Raw genomic sequence first — 19,844 nt, forward strand, 5'->3', positions numbered from 1 at the left:
TGTATAGATATATTTTAAAGTTACAAATATTTAATAAACTCCAAATAACGGCTTATAATACGCAATTATTTATTTATTTTTAATTTAATTTATTTTATAAATAGGTGAGGACGTGAGGTAGTTGATTATATTCTCACCTGAAACTATAAAATATGAAGATAAGTAATCTACTCGTAGAAGATAATATATTTAAATTAAATTCCTATTGTTCATAATCATACATTCACACATGTTGATACTTCAAAAAGAATTATTTTGTTATTTAATTTCAAGATTATCTGATTCGAACCATGATATGTTAGTTTATACCTCTTACATTGTCCGTGTACAAACATTATATTCCTATAATTGTACTGTTAGTACTTCTCCGATTTATTCTATGATGTACTCTATCGAAGTATATCGAAATATATTTTACTGTACACGTGTATAAATTCATACATCTTTTATATACATTTATATCAATATATATTTGACTTTTGTTTAAATCAATAGTAAAAATTAGGGTTGTGCATGGATGAGGTCGATTATCAGCCAATTATCTATCTGACTTGATCACCCGATTTTGCTGAATATTAAAAATCATTACCGGCCCGACCAGGGTAATTAATCAATGGATCGGTGGTGTTATTATCAACCATCTATTTATAAACAAAAAAATTGGCAAAAAAATTATTGATAAAAACTATTTTATTCCCCTGAAGTAATGTTCCAAATCTTCTACTATGCTTATCTTGTTTGTATATGTAATTATTTTCCTAATTACTGTTTTTTTTTTTTTAATTTATGAAGAAGACATGTGTGGGTGGTCACGCAAGTATTAGTTAGTAGCAATTTTAATTTCATTTTAAATGTATGATTTTATATAAAAGTAATAAATAAATCTGCAACATGTCACATAGATACATTAAATCTATTTCAATCACATTAATTCATAATCAAAATAGGTTTGCTAGTTATCTTGATTTATAGGGTTTCGTTTTGATTGGAAAAATAATTGGGTTTGTTCTTTATGTCTTTTCAATGTTTTTGTGTTCCACCCTATTATTAATTGTGGTAACAAAATAAGATCATGTCTCCAATTAAATGTTACTATCTTATTTATTTAGCAAATTTAATAAAATATTTAATTTAAGAAACCAAATATATCATTAAGTAAACAATTATTTAGTCCGTAGGAAATTAATCCAAAATTCATTTATTCCAAACCAAACGAGAAGGAACCATTAGTGAAAAAACATAAAGTTTTAATCAATAATTAATTTGACACCCACAATTAGCATAGATTATTTTTAACAGATGTTAAAATATTATCTCAAATATCAAATAAATTGTCGCAATTTTGTGACTTACAATAGAGTTGTTGTAAGGAAAACAAAAGACAAAACAAATGCATATCAATGATGTTGCATGTTAGGTAGGTTATGCTGTTATAGCACATGAACAAACAGTTGATTTAGTTGCTTAATTTACGGAGTGTGGGCTTAGATCAAATAATGTCAATAAAATATTTATTTTAATTAATTATTGGACTTATGTGAAAGAATTTAATTATTCTTGTTTTGACATTTTTTAGATAAAATATTAGTTTAGTAGGTTGTGTCCTAAGCTAAGGTAAAATTGTTATAGTAATACTCACTTTATTTTTCGGTGCCATGTTATTGGTTACTTATCTTGAAAGGCATTTTGTTCAATAATTAAGTCATGTTTTTCTTAATTAAGTAGTTGATATAATTGAGAGGATAAGAGTTTAAATTAATATACTATGCTGTCTGTGTAATTGAATTATTAATTGACTGTAGTTGATTAAAATGTTAAATTGTATAATATACCTAATAATAATAAAATTGACTATAAAATAAATACAGTTGCAGTGTTAATCGACTATAGTCGATTAAGTAAACTGTCACATAACAATACTAAAATCGATGTAAGAAAAATTGGATTTTAGACGGATGGGAGAAGCTTTGGCTGCAGCGCGCGATGTGTTGGTCGGGGCCGTAGATGAGAAAGTTGTCGGTTTATGAGAGGATGATTGTTTCAATTCGGGAGGTGGAGGTGTTTGATGTTCAGACAGTGGTGCATCGGCGGCGGTGGAGATGTTTTGATGTCCAGACTCCTCGACAACAATGAAGGTGTTTTGATGTCCAGACGGTGAAATCGAAGAGCCCCTAATTAATAGCTCTATTGCAAAATATGAAATTGGGGTTACAGACAAACTGGAGCCAGTTATGCTGGGAGTGTGGGCTTGTTTGTAGGGCATGCATGTTGGGATTTTCAATATATATAACTAGTTGTAAGAAAATGTACAAAGAAAAAAAAAATGAATATTTATTTTTTCACCTAGATTTTTTTTGTAAGCTATTGTCCAACGCAGATTTCAAAAATTCCAACTAATATTTAATTTCTTGATCTCTCAATTGATCTGTCCCAAGTCAATTTTGTCCCACAAGGACAAAATCTATTTAATTTGGTAATGATGAAACAATATATATGTTCCTCATTTAATCTTGAGTTCTGGATTTTCTGAAATTTTATTTTATTTCTATCTTGTCGTTTTTTGGACCCTGTTCAATATCCATCATTTGAAATAATCGGTAATTATATAAAAATATCGTATAAATGTTTGTTCTATGTCACACTCAGACGAATTTCACTGAATTATATATGTATATTCCAGTAGATAGTATGACTATGAGCAAATTAAAGATGAAAATTTATTCGGTGAAGTTTAGCGTTTTGATATTAGCTGACACTTAACTCATTTGACCGTTGACTTTGTCAATATTTTATTTTCACTCCTGATTCGAACGAACACTGAATAAACTATATTTTCTTATAGCGAGGTTAGATTTAATTATACATATACTACTACTCGTATTTTAAAAAATTAAATAAACCTCCTTCAATGGAGGTATATTTTTTTTTTTTATATATAAAATATATTTTATCATTTATTTTATACAAGACTAAGATTTTGGGCCTATCATAATTAATAGGGTAAATTACAAATACCCCCCCTGAGGTATGGTCAAATTACAAAAAAACCCCTCTTGTTTGGATAATTACATCTACCCGCAACTATGATTTTTTCTTACACCTCCACCCTTATGGTGCCAAATTCAACATAATCATCTAGATTCCGTGAAATGTGCTCTAGTTTGTACTCGTTTTGTGTAAAAATACAGTTTCCGATGCACCACAAACTGATATATACAAGCTAAAAATCACATATTATGATCATCTTGCTTCATAATGTAGAGTTTGAATGGGATAAAACGAATACAAAAGTGATAATATTCCATATAATCTCGAAGATTCCACTAAATTTGAGGAGTTGAGGGGGTGGTTGTAATTATCCAAACAAGAGGGGTGTTTTTGTAATTTAACCATACCTAGGGGGGTGTTTGTAATTTACCCTAATTAATATATACGTTCATTGTAAAATTAATATTTTGTAAAATATTATTTATTTATCTTTGAAGACCCTAATTTTTTTTATGTATTTATTCATGCCATGCAACTGAAGAATAAAAATCCAGTATTTATTTTATTTTATTTATTTCAACAGAATCCGTAATGTGGGCCTAAATTAGATTAGTGAAGTTAAGTATCTGCATTAAGCAAATGGGGTTAAGCAAAAAGTCAAGAAAGTCAACATCAAAGACCACCCAATAATAATAAAAGTATAGGTGGTACGGTACTGTACAAGTGGTTGTTCCGTTTGAGGCGTAGGCCCGTCGAATTACAACCGTTAAAACTAGAAACAAAGACCCACAAATGATGGCAAAGAAGGAGCTGTTATGGAGGGAAGGAAATCTGGTTGGTGGTCCACATTGTACAATGGTGGGGATGAGCTTCACGTGATTATTCATCCTCTACCTCGTCGATAAAATCATGAAATCGAAGGCCACGTGGGCCATTTCTCACATGGGCATGGCCCGGATGAATAGATATTTTTTATTTTTATTTTTATTTTATTTTTCCTTTGTACAATTTAGAATGGCAATTAGAGAGAAAAATTATCTCCGAATTAATGTTCTCTATGTACGACGAGAATTGTTGAAGAAAGTCGCCGGAAATTGTCCACTGACAACCAGACCCATCCCAAGAAAACAAGATTTCGACTTCCAAATATTCCAATCGATTGCAAAATGTTTTATATGATTATATATTGGAACGTAACTTTTTAGATTTTGTTTTATGCTAATTTAGTTAATGTTTATGTGTATTCACTTGTTTTCGTGCTACTTATGTTGAAAAAAAAAATTATATATAAAATAGGACGGATGCCCACGAACCCCCGTAATATTTCTTACCTCGTTGGTGGCTCATTAGCCAAATAACACAATTGTTTTCTTGTCATTTCAATTTTATTTTTTCATTCACTACAGTTAAACTTCTATAAATTAATACATTCACGACTAGTAAAATTCTATTAATGTAGCGAAATGTTAAATTATCGAACTCATAAGTTAGTATATTTACACAGAGTCGGGACCAAAAGAAATTATTATTTAAGCAAGGTTATTAATTTATCGAGATTCTTCTGTATTTCTTGCATTGTAATTGCCGCATGATCACAATTGAATTTTGAGTATACTAGATTTTACAGTGACCTTAATCTAATGGTTATGTGAATATCTACAAAATTAAGACAAACTAAAGAGAAAACTAACAAACAAATCAATTTAATTTAAAACAAATTACAACAGACCAAAAAATGAATCCAAGAAAATAGGTACACGATCATGGTCCCATTGTGTAGCACATAAAATTAACATCTTAACAAACAACCTCTGAACTGAAACATCCTAATCCAAAACAAAGGTTTCGAATCAAAACAATCGGTAGTCGATCTCTTTGCCATGTGAATCGAAAAAGGGAAAATCGACCGTTCGATGCACCACTTTCGAAAAGAACCCTCTCGAATCTAACACCAAATTACAAGTATGACAAAAGTTGATAAAAAGTTTCTTCGTCTTTATTTACAGGGAGAGAAAGAAAAAAAACAAACTTCGATTTTGCTTCAGCTAGATAGATATGTAATCTTCTCGTATTATGATAGTTGAAATGCAGGGCGATATTCGTTACTCGTTAATTTTTCCTTTTGAGGAAAAGAATCTGCTGAATCCACGACCATGTTTCTCCGGTGTGGGTGTAGAAGAAGAGGAAGAAGAGGAGCCCGATTTCGACGGGCGGTGGTGATTCGGATACTTTGACCCGACGGGCGATCTCAGCAAATTGTTTGGATCCGAATCTGACGGACTAAACGGGGCGGTGAAGAGATCCAACGGGGATTCCGACCCGGCCCTATCCAAATGGAAAGAAGTGACCGTGTCCATTTCAGATGGATCAATGTCTCGTAAATTTGTGCCGCTTATGGTTGGTTCTTGTTCGGCCGAGGCTTCGATTTTTTGACTCCTTGTGCTATTTGGAGAGCTTGCGGTGTCTGTGTGGGGGCGTAGAGAGTTCAATTGCTTACCGAGAAGAAATATGGTTTCTTGACACTCGGCTAGCTTTTCGGCTGCAGCTGCCAAATCTTTCTCCTGATAAAGGAATTTAAGTATTAGATATTCGTGCCAACAAAAATCAACAATGCGATCATTTCAAGATTAAAATAAAATAAATTCAATTGCCAAAACGCGGAAGCAAATTTCTGCTGGAAGTTCTAAAACCGTGAGTTGCAAGTTATCGGACTCGATTCAAAACACAATCGCCGTCAGAGTGGACATGCAAATTCCGTTAAAAAAAATTGCTGACGAATATAACCAAGATACTATAAGATAAGACTCACCTGGCTAGGTTTGTCGTCAATATCTGCTGTTGTAATTTTATCAATCCTGTCATGGTAAGATCAATACGAGCATACTCAGATAAGAGATAAATAAAATATTTGTTTTTAATAACATTATCTAGTACCCAAGCAACAAAACCGCATATATATATTTGAATCTAGCGAAGAAATTTGGATACGCAGAAACCGAGAAACATTTCCTACCTTTCAAGCTGCTCTTGAAGATCGTTGCATCTGTTGGTTGCCTCTTGGTGACTTCTTCTCTCCTCCTGGAGCTCACTGTCCAAATTTTGGATTTTCCCTTTGAGAAGATTTACTTCGGTTTGCAATTCCTCGGCCCTCGTCTCGAGTGACCTGTACGATTCCGCCATGCACTTGAGCTGTGTTTCGGCCAAGCTGTTTGACTTCTGAGCTGATGTTAATTCCGACTTAACCTCAGCGAGAAGCTGCTCTGTTACCAGTAACTGAGACTTCGTGTTCTCAAAGTTTTCCATGCATCTAGCAAGATCGACTGCGAGGTTATCCTTGTCCATTTTCAATTCTTCAAACTCCTCGAACGAACATTTCCAAGAAGTTGCTGTTGATTCAGAGATTGGGACAAGATTCCCGTCATTTGGAATATCAGGATCAGATGCAGAATCGGAGAAGTGTGCACAACCAATGGGGGGGTACCTCTCTCCTAATGAATCCACAACAGCCTTGTTCTCTGGTAGTGCGATTTTGTCAATGCAATCAGAACTACCAGTTTCCACTTCAGAACTTTTAAATCCGAGGACATTGAAGTGCAGCTCACTTGCTTTGGTTAATACGTGAGAAACGTCGAGAAGATAATCGATTAGATTAATATCCCGGGGTAAAGGTTCGATATATTTGGCAGAGAACATGTTGAGGTTTTGGTTTAGTCCATCTTCATCGGGAGTTGCTGCTGGGAGAGAGCTAACTTCTTTACCAAGAATCGTTATAAAGTCGTAAATCTGAGAAATGGCGGTTTCTAATTTTTGATTGGTGGTTTCCACAGTGTTGGCCACCCCATTTGCCGAGTGTTGATGCAGAGTTTCGCGCATATCCTCCATAACACATCTAATGTCATCTGTAACTTTTTCCATGTCTTTCTCATTAGACAACGACTCGAGCACTCTGGATATTTCCGATTGGAGTTTCACAAAGACGAGTGGGTCTGCTTGCAGTTGATGGTTTGCTAAAGTCACACAGTGGTCATCTGATTGGGAGTCTGTGTGGACGGTGACTTCGACTGAAACTTCGTCTTTTACGAGTTCAGACTCTGCATTACTCGAAACTGTTCCGTTCGACAGGTATGCCAGCTTCTCCATCTCCAGAAAATCATCCATAAGGTCCAAACGATTCGTGTTTTCAGACTTGTGTGGACTGTCGATGTTCCTTTCCTTCTTGAAATGGGAGTGCTCAGACATCAATCCAGTACCCGACGAACCAGCACAGCTTACACTGTCTTCATTTCCATCTTCAGACATAGAGGTGAAACTTGCAGCTTTCTTACAAGAGAAACCTTCGGCGGAGACGTGAGTACTAGATTTCAAAGGACTTCCCATTTCACCATTAGCTTGCAGTTGTGCTTCTAAACTGTGAAGCTTGCTTGCCGTCTGGGCAGAGAAACTTCTAGAAGCTTGCAGTTCGCTGTTACGCTTTGCCAAGGCTTCCTTCAACATCTTCGTTTCTTCCTCCATTGCTAGTAAGCGTTCCGTGAGCAACTCGTTCTCTTTAAGGTACTTATGTGCATTGTCAATCGAAAATTCAGACAAGTGTGGAGAAGTAGGAGGCTTCACTGGAGACCTCCTCAGACGAGAATCTCCATAGTCTCTGCCCAAGCTCTCGACTTCAAGTTTCATCTGTGCTAGTGCAGCGGGACCCGGCAATTTCTTCCGAACGAGGCCTCGTAATCTTTGACACTCTGCTTCAAGCTTCGCGATTTTCTTCACTCCTTCAAGATGCTGCTTGTTTGCCACGTCAGCGGAGCGAACGCTCATGTTCTTCTCCTCGTTGCGAATTTCTAACTCCTTCCTAGCAATGTGGACCTCGTATTTGAGTGAATTCACGTCTTTTTCGTAGGAGTCGATGTTGCTCTTCAAACGCTCGATCTCAGCCATAGCTTCTGATTTCTCTTCGCTTAGCTGGATCAGCATGTTGGAGCGGTCCTGCAAAGATCTCGACAGTGCAGAATTGTCGGAAGCACACCTCATTAGCTCTTGGTCCATTTTATCTATTCTGGATTCAAATTCTAGCTTCATCTTATCGAACAGCTTTGCTTTGTTGAGGACAACTTCGTGCAATTTATGTTCGTGTTCTTCCTTCAAATTCCGTATCTGCCTCATGCATTCCTTGAGAGCACCATCCAAATGTGCCGCCCGATCTTCGGCGGTAAGCTTTAGCAGCGTGACGGATTCGAGAGTATTTTTCAGTGCTGCAGCTTCCGCCTCAGCCTTCTCCCAACCTGTGCAAAAAAACAAAATCCGGCAAATAAGTTCCATAATCTTCAATTCGAATGAACAAATTAACGCTGTATTAAATTAGTCGAAACCTGAAACAGCTTCTTCAGCAACTTTGGCGTGCTGTTTGACCAGATTTTCTTTGTTGGTCATTTCGGAATCGGCTTCCGATAACTTTTCATTCAGTTCTTTTACTTCATCCTCCAATGACTGCACTTGGTCTTCATAGGACTTCACTTGATCCTCCAATCCAGTGAGATGCGTGTACGATTCCATAGAAATTTGAACATACTTCGGCTTTTTGTTAGTTTCTTGCTTCACCTACAGGAATTACACAGCAAATCAATACTCAAAGGGCATAAATGGGAAAAGCGGCGAGTAAGAGAAGAGAGAACGCCGTATGATCAAATTAAGAGAGGCGATTATGATAATACGAACGAACCTTTTCCGCTTGAGGAGTTGCACCCGTGTCTGAAGCAGCTGCAGAAGAATCTGATAGTGTGGCAGCTACTTTCTCAGCTGCTTGCTTATCAGACGATTTTTTCTTCCAAGGCCAACTCCTCTTATCCATTTTAGGCTGTTGATATAAAACAAGTTATGAAAAACACGACTAAAAGTAGACTTCGTACAGAAGTAACATTAATTCAACAGCAAAGAAGCTTCCATTAATCCATTGATGCAGAAAAATGACAGAAGATAACGATCTCCGATCTTTGATATAAAAACAGCATTTTATTTTTTATTTTTTGGGTTGTAAAAAGATTTGTTGGATTAAAAAAATATACAAATATGAGATATAAAAACATGACATATTCAAGTCAAACCTTAAATACAGACATTCCAGATCATAAGATTAAGTATCATGTGCATAGCTGGATGTTCAGACATACAAACATGAGATAATTCGAGTCAAATCTGCGATGCAGATTTTGCATTACAAAGATGATGATTATTTTAAAGGCATGCAAGTGCAACTACCATGGATATTTAAAAATACGCCAACGAGGATAAAGAAAAGGATAGGCTAACCATAAACAATCAAAATATACCATAAGCATGACATTCCCATAACCCAACTAATATACAAAAATAAAATCGATCGACCAGAAAAAGTCTTTTTGTAAAACAAATTGGTTTAAACTAGCACATCACTCCAAACAATATCTCGTTTAAATTAAGTAATTGACAAATCCAAGCAATAATTCGACAATAGGCTTTTTATCATAATAAGGAATTCAAAGGTTTAAAATTCCGTGTTATCGAACAATTACATAACTACGAATACTCCGCAAACCGTTTAACTTCTGAATTTTTAAACAAAAATTAAAAAAAAAAATCAATATACCAGAACAATATCTGCATCCGAATTGAACTAATCAGTTCATAAAACATCTGGATTCATTATTAAGCTAGAACTGACATTGACAACTCAGAACAAAAATCTCTGTTCTAATTACTGAAATAAATTATAAAAAATAAATGACAATTAGCATTTTGCAACACATTAAACAGATGATGCAAAACCTCTGAAACCGGATAAAAGCTCCGGAAATCCTTGAATGAAATCAAAGTTGGGGGATCCGCCCAAACACAAAATAAATCCAGAAGCAAAGTGAAATACAAAATGTGGGAGAGAAACAGCAAATTAAATTAAAAAAACAGAGAAGTGAACGGAATAAAATATATATATATATATATATATATATATATATATATATATATATATATATATATATATATATTTATATATATATATATATAGCTCCCAAAGTTTTCTGAAGCATGGAAGAGTAAGAGATTCTTAATAAAAACAATTAAAAAAATAAATAAAAAATAATAATAATAAAAAAATTGCTTTCGGAACACGGAAAACGAAGCACCACCGGTGAAAAAAAAGTCTTCAATCAAACGCTTACTCCAGAAAAAAAAAATCAAATAAAATCAAATGCAGGAGAAGATCAATCAAACTACAAGCGCACACACAGTAACACACACACACAAGGTGCTGCAAATTAAAAAAAAAATAGTGTCGAGTACTCACCAGCAGCAATGCAGTGAAATTATGATTCAATTAGAAGAAAAACAAAATAGGATCTGAGGTGTAAAATGAAGTTAATTAGCAGAGTTAATCAGGTCCTTTTTCCCTCTCTTCTATTCTGTCAGACAGAGGAACAAAAAAAATGGTGGTGGTGGTGGTGGTGGGAGTGGTGGTGGAGTGGTGGTGGGTGGGTGGGTGGTGGGGGCGGGAGAGGGGGGTGAAAGTGTTTCTGCGTTAGGTGTCACTTTAAAAGGCAAGAAGACCTTGGGAAAGCTCCAAAACATCACCCCTTTTTTTAAATTTTTTTTTTTAATTTCGAGAAGAGGCTTAATTTTGGGGAAATTAATATTTAATTCAAAAAAAATTGTTTAGATTTGATTTAATTCAAATTTTCCTGAATGGAAGCAGATGGAGTGTATTTATTATGTTTAATTGTTTATAATATATGTGGTAATTGTGATATACCGTGGATTTGCGTTGTCGGGAATGACTGAATTGCCCCTGGTTAAATGATGTATTGACAAGTGGGGGGTGGCAGAATGGAAAATAATGAGCTGTATTTTAGATTTTGGGTGGGTGTGGGGGCCCACCCCCCCGGTTCCAGCTCATAATTTGGGCGTGGCGCGTCTGCGTCTTCACTTTTGGTTAGCATGTGCTGCCGCTGTATCTGATTCCTTTTTCCGAGTTTTTCAGATTTTTTTTTTTTTTTTTCCATATGTGAAAAGGGCGCCCCAGTCATTATCTGACCTTTTTCACTTTCAATTTTTTTCCATTTGTATTGGATTATATAAATTAGATAAATAGATTCTATTTTTAATTTTCAACAGTCAAAATGACCGTTTAAATATGTTTTTTTTTTTAAATAATTAGAATGTACTTAATAATCAAGATCACATTATATAGTTCTCTCTTAATTATATAGTTTTTTTTTTATTGAAAAATAAAAGGTTATAATTCCGAGGGTAGATATGATATAGTACTGTTTCTCCTGAGGCATCCTATGTTACTTCCAATCCGTGTGGTAATAAAATAATTGTGACTTCTTTGGGAAAAGAAAATTAATTAGAATAATTGATGTTTATATATATATATATATATATATATATATATATATATATATTATGTAACTCTACGTAACATAAAGTCTGAATCTATTTTAGAATACAGTGCGTAATACTAAAATTCAAAAAAAATTAATAAATACTAAACTAAATTTTCGATCCGTTATTTGACAAGTACTGGATTTTCGATTCGATCTGTTTACCGATAGACTGAACACCCCTAGTTTGGATGAATACTCTTCTTACATATATTCATAGGAAAATGGTCAAAATATTTAGTCATGAGCAGACAAACAAACATGTGCATTGGAGAATACAATAGCAATGTAAGTAAGTCTGCATAGCATATAGTCTGAATCTACTCTTGAATTTGTGTATATACATATATGTTTATATTGGATGTATATATGTAAATTACAATGTAAAAATAAAAATAAAAATAAAATAAAATAAAAAAGGAAAATGAGAGTATTCCAAATTGGGTAATAATATGATTGGGCAAGGATTAGATACGCTGTAGCGGAATGTAATTTACGGGGAAGAGATCCATAGATTGGAATTGGACCACCAAATTTAATTTTGTGACAATAAATATTGATGGGCAATTAAATTGCATTTTGGGGGTGATGGCCTATATATAGCAACTGTGTCTATGACTTCCATCAATTTTCAATTTTTCATTAGATTCTCTTATTTTCTGTGGTCATCAATTCAAAATAAAAATTAAAATTTCCATTTTCTTTTATGCAAAGTGTACAGTGTCTAGTAAAAAAAATGATATGTTAAACTTTTGGGTAAATTACGGTCATCCAGGTGTATTGTTAAATTAAAAAAAAATCTATATTTTTTTGTAACTACAGTCACCTACTACTTTTAAATATTTTTACATAAAATTTATGTAATTCGGTTATTTACCGAACCAAATCGTATATTTAGTGCGGTAAACGGTATGAAATGTTGGCGTACTAAAATTTCGGTTCGGTTTTACTGAATTAACATCCCAAAATTTGATTTGTTCGACCCTACAGCTAGGGGTGTAAACGAGCCGAGCTCGCCTCTTTTGGCTCGCTTGAGCTCGAGCTCGAGTTTATTTTGTCGAGCTCGAGCTCGAGCTCGTCGAGCTCCTCTTTTTTTGGCTCGAGCTCGAGCTCGTGTCAATTTTGTCGAGCTCGAGCTCGAGCCCATTGTCTTTTTTTTTTTTAAATATTTTTTTAATTATTATTTTATTATTAAAAATTATTTAAAAAAATAAAAAATAAAAACTAAATTGTAATTATATATATTTTTAATATTTGTATTTATTTCTATAATATTTTACATTATTATACATTATTTAAATAAAAATAACATATAAAAAAAAATAATAATAAATCCGGCTCGCGAGCTCATGAACAACTGAAAACCGGCTCGAGCTCGGCTCGTCAGAAAGCTCGAGCTCGAAAATCTCGAGTCCGAGTTCGAGCTTTTTACGAGCCGGCTCTTCGAGCTCACGAGTCGGCTCGGCTCGTTTACACCCCTACCTACAGCCGGTGATAAACACGGGGTGAGTCTTCTGCTGCCACGTGTCTCTTTTTTGTATTTAAAATATATTCACTGCTAGGGTTTACCTTTAGGGATTTTAGAAAAAAAAAAAAAGGACACGTGACAGCAGAAGACCCACCTGATGTTTATCATTGGGTGTAGGGTCGAACGAGCCCCAAAATTTACCTATGTAGGAGTTTTTTCGTAAAATAATACATAGTTGAAGGATAACTGTAATTAACCAAAATAGGAGGGGGTTTTCGTAATTTGACCATAGCTCAGGGTGCCCGTAATTTATCCTAAAATTTAATTTGACTTGGGAGTGGGTGCAGACATGCATCCTCATCCAATGTGGCGCTGATGTGGAAATAAATTAATACGTGGAAGCGTCCATCAGGGTTTTTGACATGTCAGCAGCCACGTCTGCAAATTTCGGGGGAAAATGATATCAATGGCTTACGGTTTTTTTTTTTTTTTTTTCTTTTTTTCCCTTTTCTTGAATTATAAAAAAATAATGTTAGAAAACCATTTTTTAAATTATTAATTAACTTGATAGTGATACAACAATGGAATTCTTACAACTTTTATTAATAAAATGATATATCTGATAAAATAATAAATAAATAAAATAAGAGAGTCCGAGAAGCCTGTAGCTAGACAGTAGTAGCTACATAGCCTACCTAAGACGTGGAACAGTAAATACTGTCAACCAGTCCACGTGGAATAATCTATTTCGATATCCTAGGTTTTTTTTTTTTAATCTTTATTTAGGGTCAACTCTTGCTAAACTTTTTACCATGTTTACCACTGTTTATTTGATCCTTTTCATTGCCTATTTCACCCTAGCCTAGGCAACTATATATTTTGGGGAAACTACAGATAAATCCCTAATCCAAAACTCAACACACAGATCAGTCCCTAGGTAGTTTTTCCCAAGCAATTCAGTCCCTATTCACGCGTCTGACATGCAGTTCAGTCCCTAATGTGAATTTTATATATTTTATTATATTCTCTCTCTTCTTTTTCACTCTCACCCTTTTCTCTCTCTTCTTTTTCTCTCTCTTCATCTTCTCTTTCTTTCTTCTCTTTCTTCTCTGTTTCTACTGCTCTCTTTCTTCTCTATTTCTTCTCTCTTTCTCTCCTCTGGTTTCCTCTTTTTCCGACGAAAAAATCCCTGTAAAACCCACCCACTCCACAATGGTTTCGAATCCCGGAAGGTTATTTTACTGTTGACCACACCATGGCTACTCCCATTGGTGTGAACCATTTGAAGTTGGGCAAACTTTTTCCAACTCAAATCGTGAAGAAAATGAAGCTACAAGTGCGTCGATGAACCAAGTCCATCAAGAAAGTGAAGTGAAGAATTGCAATTCTGAAGGTGGAGTAGTTCATAGTTTGATAGTGTTGAATCTAGTAATATTTGCAGTCTACATGTTATGTAAAACCTATGTACTGTTGTTTAATTAGTGAACATAAGAGTACAATGTATAAGCTGGTAAAGTTCGGGTTATTCGTGAATATAGTACGCTTTGTCCACCAAATAAGTACAATGTATAAGCTGGTAAAGTTCGGGTTATTCGTGAATATAGTACGCTTTGTTCACCAAATAAGTACAATGTATAAGCTGGTAAAGTTTGGGTTATTCGTGAATATAGTACGCTTTGTTCATCAACTAAGTACAATGAATACACATGTGAAGTACAAGTGATTCGTGACTATAGTACGATTTGTTCACTGATAAAGTATATGTTTGCCATTTATATAGTATTGTTACAGTCTATATATTATTGTCGGTCCAATGCATCCATATGATCGCATTTTAAGACACAACTCTTCATTTTAAGACTATTAAGAATGAATGGAGACACTGTGGGAGTTGATCAATATCGATTATGGTAACAATTGAAGAAAATATTAGTTTTACACTTGAGCATTGTAGACATGTATGAAATTCAACATATTTATGGGATCTTGTATTCCAAACGCAACAATAATTCTCACCTACCTTAAAATAATCATCTAAAACATAATTTATGCATCTCCAGTACTTATTGATCATTAAAGCGTCAATGAAATTGGTACAATGCAATTCATCAAAAAATATGGTACGCTTTGTTCATCAAGTAAGTACAATGAATACACTTGTGAAGTACAAGTGATTCGTGACTATAGTACGCTTTGTTCACTGATAAAGTATATGTTTGTCATTCATATAGTATTGTTACACTCTATTTATTATTGTCGGGCCAATGCATCCATATGATCGCATTTTAAGACACAACTCTTCAGTTTAAGACTATTAAGAATGAATGGAGACAATGTGGGAGTTGATCAATATCGATTATGGTAACAATTGAAGAAAATATTAGTTTTACACTTGAGCATTGTAGACTTGTATGAATATATTGTATAGTATATGAGTATCATGTATGAAATTCAACATATTTATGGGATCTTGTATTCCAAACGCAACAATAATTCTCACCTACCTTAAAATAACCATCGAAAACATAATTTATGCATCTCCCGTACTTATTGATCATTAAAGCGTCAATGAAATTGGTTCAATTCAATTCATCAAAAAATATGGTACGCTTTGATCATTGACTGCAATCTTCTTTTACATCAATTCCTGCAATTACATACACATAAAACTACAATTATAACAAATACAACGTACTATAAAGTTCCACATGTCAATACCATCCAAAGTTACTAGTAATACCATTCAAAGGCACTAGTAATACTATTATGGCATATGACTTATACTACAGGACCATCAAACATTATACTTCTATTACCATATGTCAATACCATCCAAAGTCACTAGTAATACCATTCAAAGGCACTAGTAATACTATTATGGCATATGACTTATACTACAGAAGCATCAAACATTATACTTCTAGTACCATATGTCAATACCATCTAAATGCTTTCGGGACAGTACTTCGAGTACCCTGTGTCAATACCATCTAAATGCATTATTAATACCATTACTGTCCATGACACATACTATAGAACCAGTACGAAAAATACAATAAGCCTCTTTCCCATATCCTATATGAAACCCTTGTTAAACCCTTTGGGGACATGCTAATGTCACCGAAAAATAATACCCATGAGGAAACTGTTACAAAATCATGAAATTCGACAACAAATAAATGATATTTGCAAACCCAAACAACAGAAAAACAGATATTGGAACCGATTTAATGATTAGGGAAAACACCGAATAAAGTCGAGGCATAATACCCATGAGAGGATATGTTCAAAATCATGCAATTCTACAACAAATAAACCTTTTTGCAAGCTTAAACAACACCCAAATGGGTCTGTTTCCAAGAAAATGAAAGAAAAAAAAAATCAAACCTTGTTGTTTACCCTGCTTCACCATTGTCGAGAAATGGGTTTGTTTATTTTTATTTTTCCTTTCGTTGTATAATTTTTCTGCGTTTTGTTGATTCTTCGTGCTTCGTTGTTTCTTCCTTCTTTGAAATGTAACGGGCAAAGAGCGTGTAACACAAACGGCGCGTTGGAGGTTGGAAATAAGTTATGTAAAATTAGTATAAAGTAAAGGGTATTTTAGTATTTGCACATTTTATTAGGGACTGAACTGCATGTTAGGCGCGTGAGTAGGGACTGAATTGCTTGGGGAAACTACCCAGGGACTGATCTGTGTGTTGAGTTTTGGATTAGGGATTTATCTGTAGTTTCCCCATATATTTTTTATTTTAATTTTTGTTTTAATTTTAAATATATTTTTTTTAAATCGAAATTGAAAGATTAATTATTGATTTATTATTATTATTTGGCAGCAGGTACATAATAAATACGGCAGTACGAAAGATTAATTAGTGAGGGTAAATAATGGTCCGGTTGGAGTGAGACCAATTAGCCAAAGATTAATTAGTGGAGCCTCTTTTAATTAATTACATTGCCAATTAGTGGAGCCCCCACACAGTATCTATTCACAAATCTCATTTTACAAATGAGATCAATATTTTTGTAGTTTTGGACACATATTTTTCTTTTAGTTTTAAATACTTTTTATTTTAAAAATTTCACTGAATTATTTACATATTACAGTTTTTTCTGTTTTTACTACTATTATCTCTTGGAGAGAGAATGAAAAAATAGCATCATCGAAATTCGAAATATATACAAGATTCTGATTTTTAATTTGAGTATATAAAAAATTTATACTTATAATATCAATATTATTATCATGTATTTTTTTTATATTATGGTTAAATAGAAAACCGGAGTATCCAATTTTGGCGAATTCCTATCCGAAAAAAAAAATCAATTTTTTTTATTCTAATTCTATTTTTTCCCATTCAATTTCTTATTTCCCAATTAAGTAGGCATTCTTCACACACCATTAATTAATTAAACCCTAAATTGGATTAAGAATAAAACCAATTAGGCTCTGTTTGGTTAAAGCTTTAATTCCTTCCTTGAAACAGGTAAACACCTCGGGACCCACAAACCACACATTTCAGTGAAGCAAACGCTGCTCCTCCGCATTCAATATGCGGGACCCACATATCGCGTCACCTCCAGCGCACAGTAGCCCACGGGACACGTGTCGCAACGCATCGACGGCGACCACCTTCCACATAACCCGCGTATTTTAGCCCCTAATTAGGAAAACAAGTATTTGTCGGCAGACTGTGTGAGTCAGCAATTCCCAACTAAACAAAGCCCAGAAAAGCTTCGAACGTAGTAAAAAAAACAAAAACAGAAAAACAGGAAATAAATAATACAGCGAAAAATCTGTGTAGTAAAAAAAACTATAAAAGAGAATCTTTGTGTTAGAAAACGTATAAAGACAAAATTACCCTTAGGAATTAAACAAACACCAATTGGGTCCCCCCCCACTCGCATTCAGCGTGAAGTGAACGGATTCTTCTTGCCAGAGGTTCGGGCAGTTTGTTCGTTATGTAGTACTACTTTGTCCGAACCTGAAACAATAAAGCAATTTTACAATATATTTATAATTATTTTATAATTTTAGAATAGCTACCCCTAAAGTAAGGTTAAATTACAAAAATACTCCTTATGTTTGGGTAATTAAAATCACCCCCATCAACTATAGATCTTTTTTCATGTCCATCCTTGCAGTGTTAAATTTTGTGAAATATTCTCCAGTTTATACCCGATTTACTCTACTCGAGCTCCACATTCTGAAATAAGATGATTATAGGACGTGTTTTTTAGCTTGTACATATCAGATTGTGGTGCATCATAAACTGCATTTTTGAACAATACAATACGAGTACAAACTAGAGAACATTGCACGGAATGCAGCAGATGTTATTGGATTTGACATCATAAAGATAAAAATGTAAAAAATTATAATTGTACGAGTTTGTCGTAATTATCAAACATAAAGAATTTTTTTTGAATTTAATCTTATTTTAGGGATGCCCTTAATTTACCCTTTTTTTTTCAAGAATAAAGGAGAAAATGGTCTTTTGCTTAACGACAATGCGCCATGATTAATACGTTGGGTCTCTAATACAGTATAGCTAGGGCCCGCCCATACTACAATATTAAAATACATTTTATTTTTTTGTATAATGTAAAAAATATTTATTTTTTGTAAACAATAAAAATATAATTTTTTTCAACAGAAACATTCATTTGAAAATAATATATACCACAAAAATCACCTGTCTTGGATTTCTATAGAAAATTATTAGATTTTATTCCGAACCGAAAAATGGAAAATATCTTTGTCGCTTTAATTGAATTAATTACTTAATTTACTAATTGAATAATTTTTTTGTCATTTTTGTCCATATTCAAATTTAGTGAAATCGATGGCACGGGCTTTTTTTTCCTGGAACAAAAAAATGACAATTATTAGCATTTATATAAATTTGTGAAATATATATATATATATATATATATATACATAAATTCGTGAAAAAATAAATGTTGCATTACCAAACCGTAACATTATTATTTACTTATTTGCAATCTAATGTACAACTTTCATTTTTTCAGTGCCATAGTAAATGAAGGTCATGTCGAGGGCCAGCCAATTTGACTTCTTTTGAAAAGTTAATTCGACATTTTACCAGTGCTTTAATTTGAAGGAAAACTTAAAAGTTAAAAAAAAGGGTAAATACAAACACCTGGGTGGTCAATTTATGAAAAAACTCCTAATTTTTGGATAATTACATCTATCCTTCTCAGCTATGATTTTTTCTTACACCTCCACCCTTATGGTGTCAAATTCAACATAATCATCTAGATTTCGTGGAATGTGCTCTAGAGTGTACTCATTTTGTGTAAAAATACAGTTTTTGATGCACCACAATCTAATATATACAAGCCAAAAAACACATATTATGATCATCTTGCTTCAAAATATAAAGTTCGAATAGGATAAAACGGGTACAAAAGTGATAATAATCCATATAATCTCGAAGATTCCACTAAATTTGAGGAGTTGAGGAGTAGTTGTAATCATCCAAACAAGAGGGGAATTTCGTAATTTGATCATACCTCAGGGGTGGTTGTAATTTACCCAAAAAAAATTGAAGTGAAAATAGAGTTTATACTATGGTTTTCTAATTTAGTGAATAAATGTTTTATTTCTACCATTATGTGTATGCACATTTTCTACCACTAGTTAGTTTTAGTAGAATTGATAGCGTATTTAATATTAATATCTCCAATACGCCCCCTCAAGTGCAGGGGAATTACATTTTGAAGCCTTGCACTTGAAATATTTTTAAATGGGTGGCTGTGGGATTCGAACTCAGGACCTTTCACTTGACCTGGCTCTGATACCATGTTGAATGACCATCTCAACCAAAAGCTTAAACTGTTAATGAAATGTATCATTTAATATTAATATCTCCAATAATAAGTTCTTTCAAATGTTTTGATAAGTTTTTAAAAAAATATTTTAATTTTTTTAAAAATGAAGTTGTTGGAAAAAAATAAGA

The 19,844-nt window shown here is 33.6% G+C and overlaps 1 protein-coding gene across 2 annotated transcripts; it reads right to left on the reverse strand.

Annotated features, from left to right (window-relative positions):
- Positions 1–4,675: 4,675 nt before the first annotated feature.
- Positions 4,676–10,779, reverse strand: LOC105956440 (filament-like protein (DUF869)). 2 transcript variants are annotated; one of them, XM_012980291.2, is made up of 6 exons: positions 10,301–10,779; positions 8,702–8,836; positions 8,352–8,580; positions 6,002–8,264; positions 5,798–5,843; positions 4,676–5,549 (listed from the first exon to the last, which is right to left on the reverse strand). In XM_012980291.2, the coding sequence occupies exons 2-6, from the start codon at positions 8,828–8,830 to the stop codon at positions 5,091–5,093; spliced, it is 3,126 nt and encodes a 1,041-aa protein (XP_012835745.2). In that variant the 5' UTR covers positions 8,831–8,836; positions 10,301–10,779; the 3' UTR covers positions 4,676–5,090. The 2 variants fall into 2 exon arrangements, with proteins under 2 accessions (XP_012835745.2, XP_088671815.1); XM_088815689.1 differs by lacking the exon at positions 10,301–10,779 and adding an exon at positions 9,084–9,919.
- Positions 10,780–19,844: the final 9,065 nt, after the last annotated feature.

The sequence above is a fragment of the Erythranthe guttata genome, chromosome 3 (genome assembly GCF_056151865.1).
Source record: "Erythranthe guttata isolate IM_541 chromosome 3, IM_541, whole genome shotgun sequence".
Classification (NCBI taxonomy): Eukaryota; Viridiplantae; Streptophyta; class Magnoliopsida; order Lamiales; family Phrymaceae; genus Erythranthe; species Erythranthe guttata.

Excerpts from the sequence above, each read along its gene's own strand:
- LOC105956440 (XM_088815689.1), bottom strand. Across the intron at positions 8,581-8,701 it reads CAACTCCTCAAGCGGAAAAG|GTGAAGCAAGAAACTAACAA; the intron begins GTTCGTTCGTAT and ends TAATTCCTGTAG. Across the intron at positions 5,844-6,001 it reads CTTCAAGAGCAGCTTGAAAG|GATTGATAAAATTACAACAG; the intron begins GTAGGAAATGTT and ends TTACCATGACAG.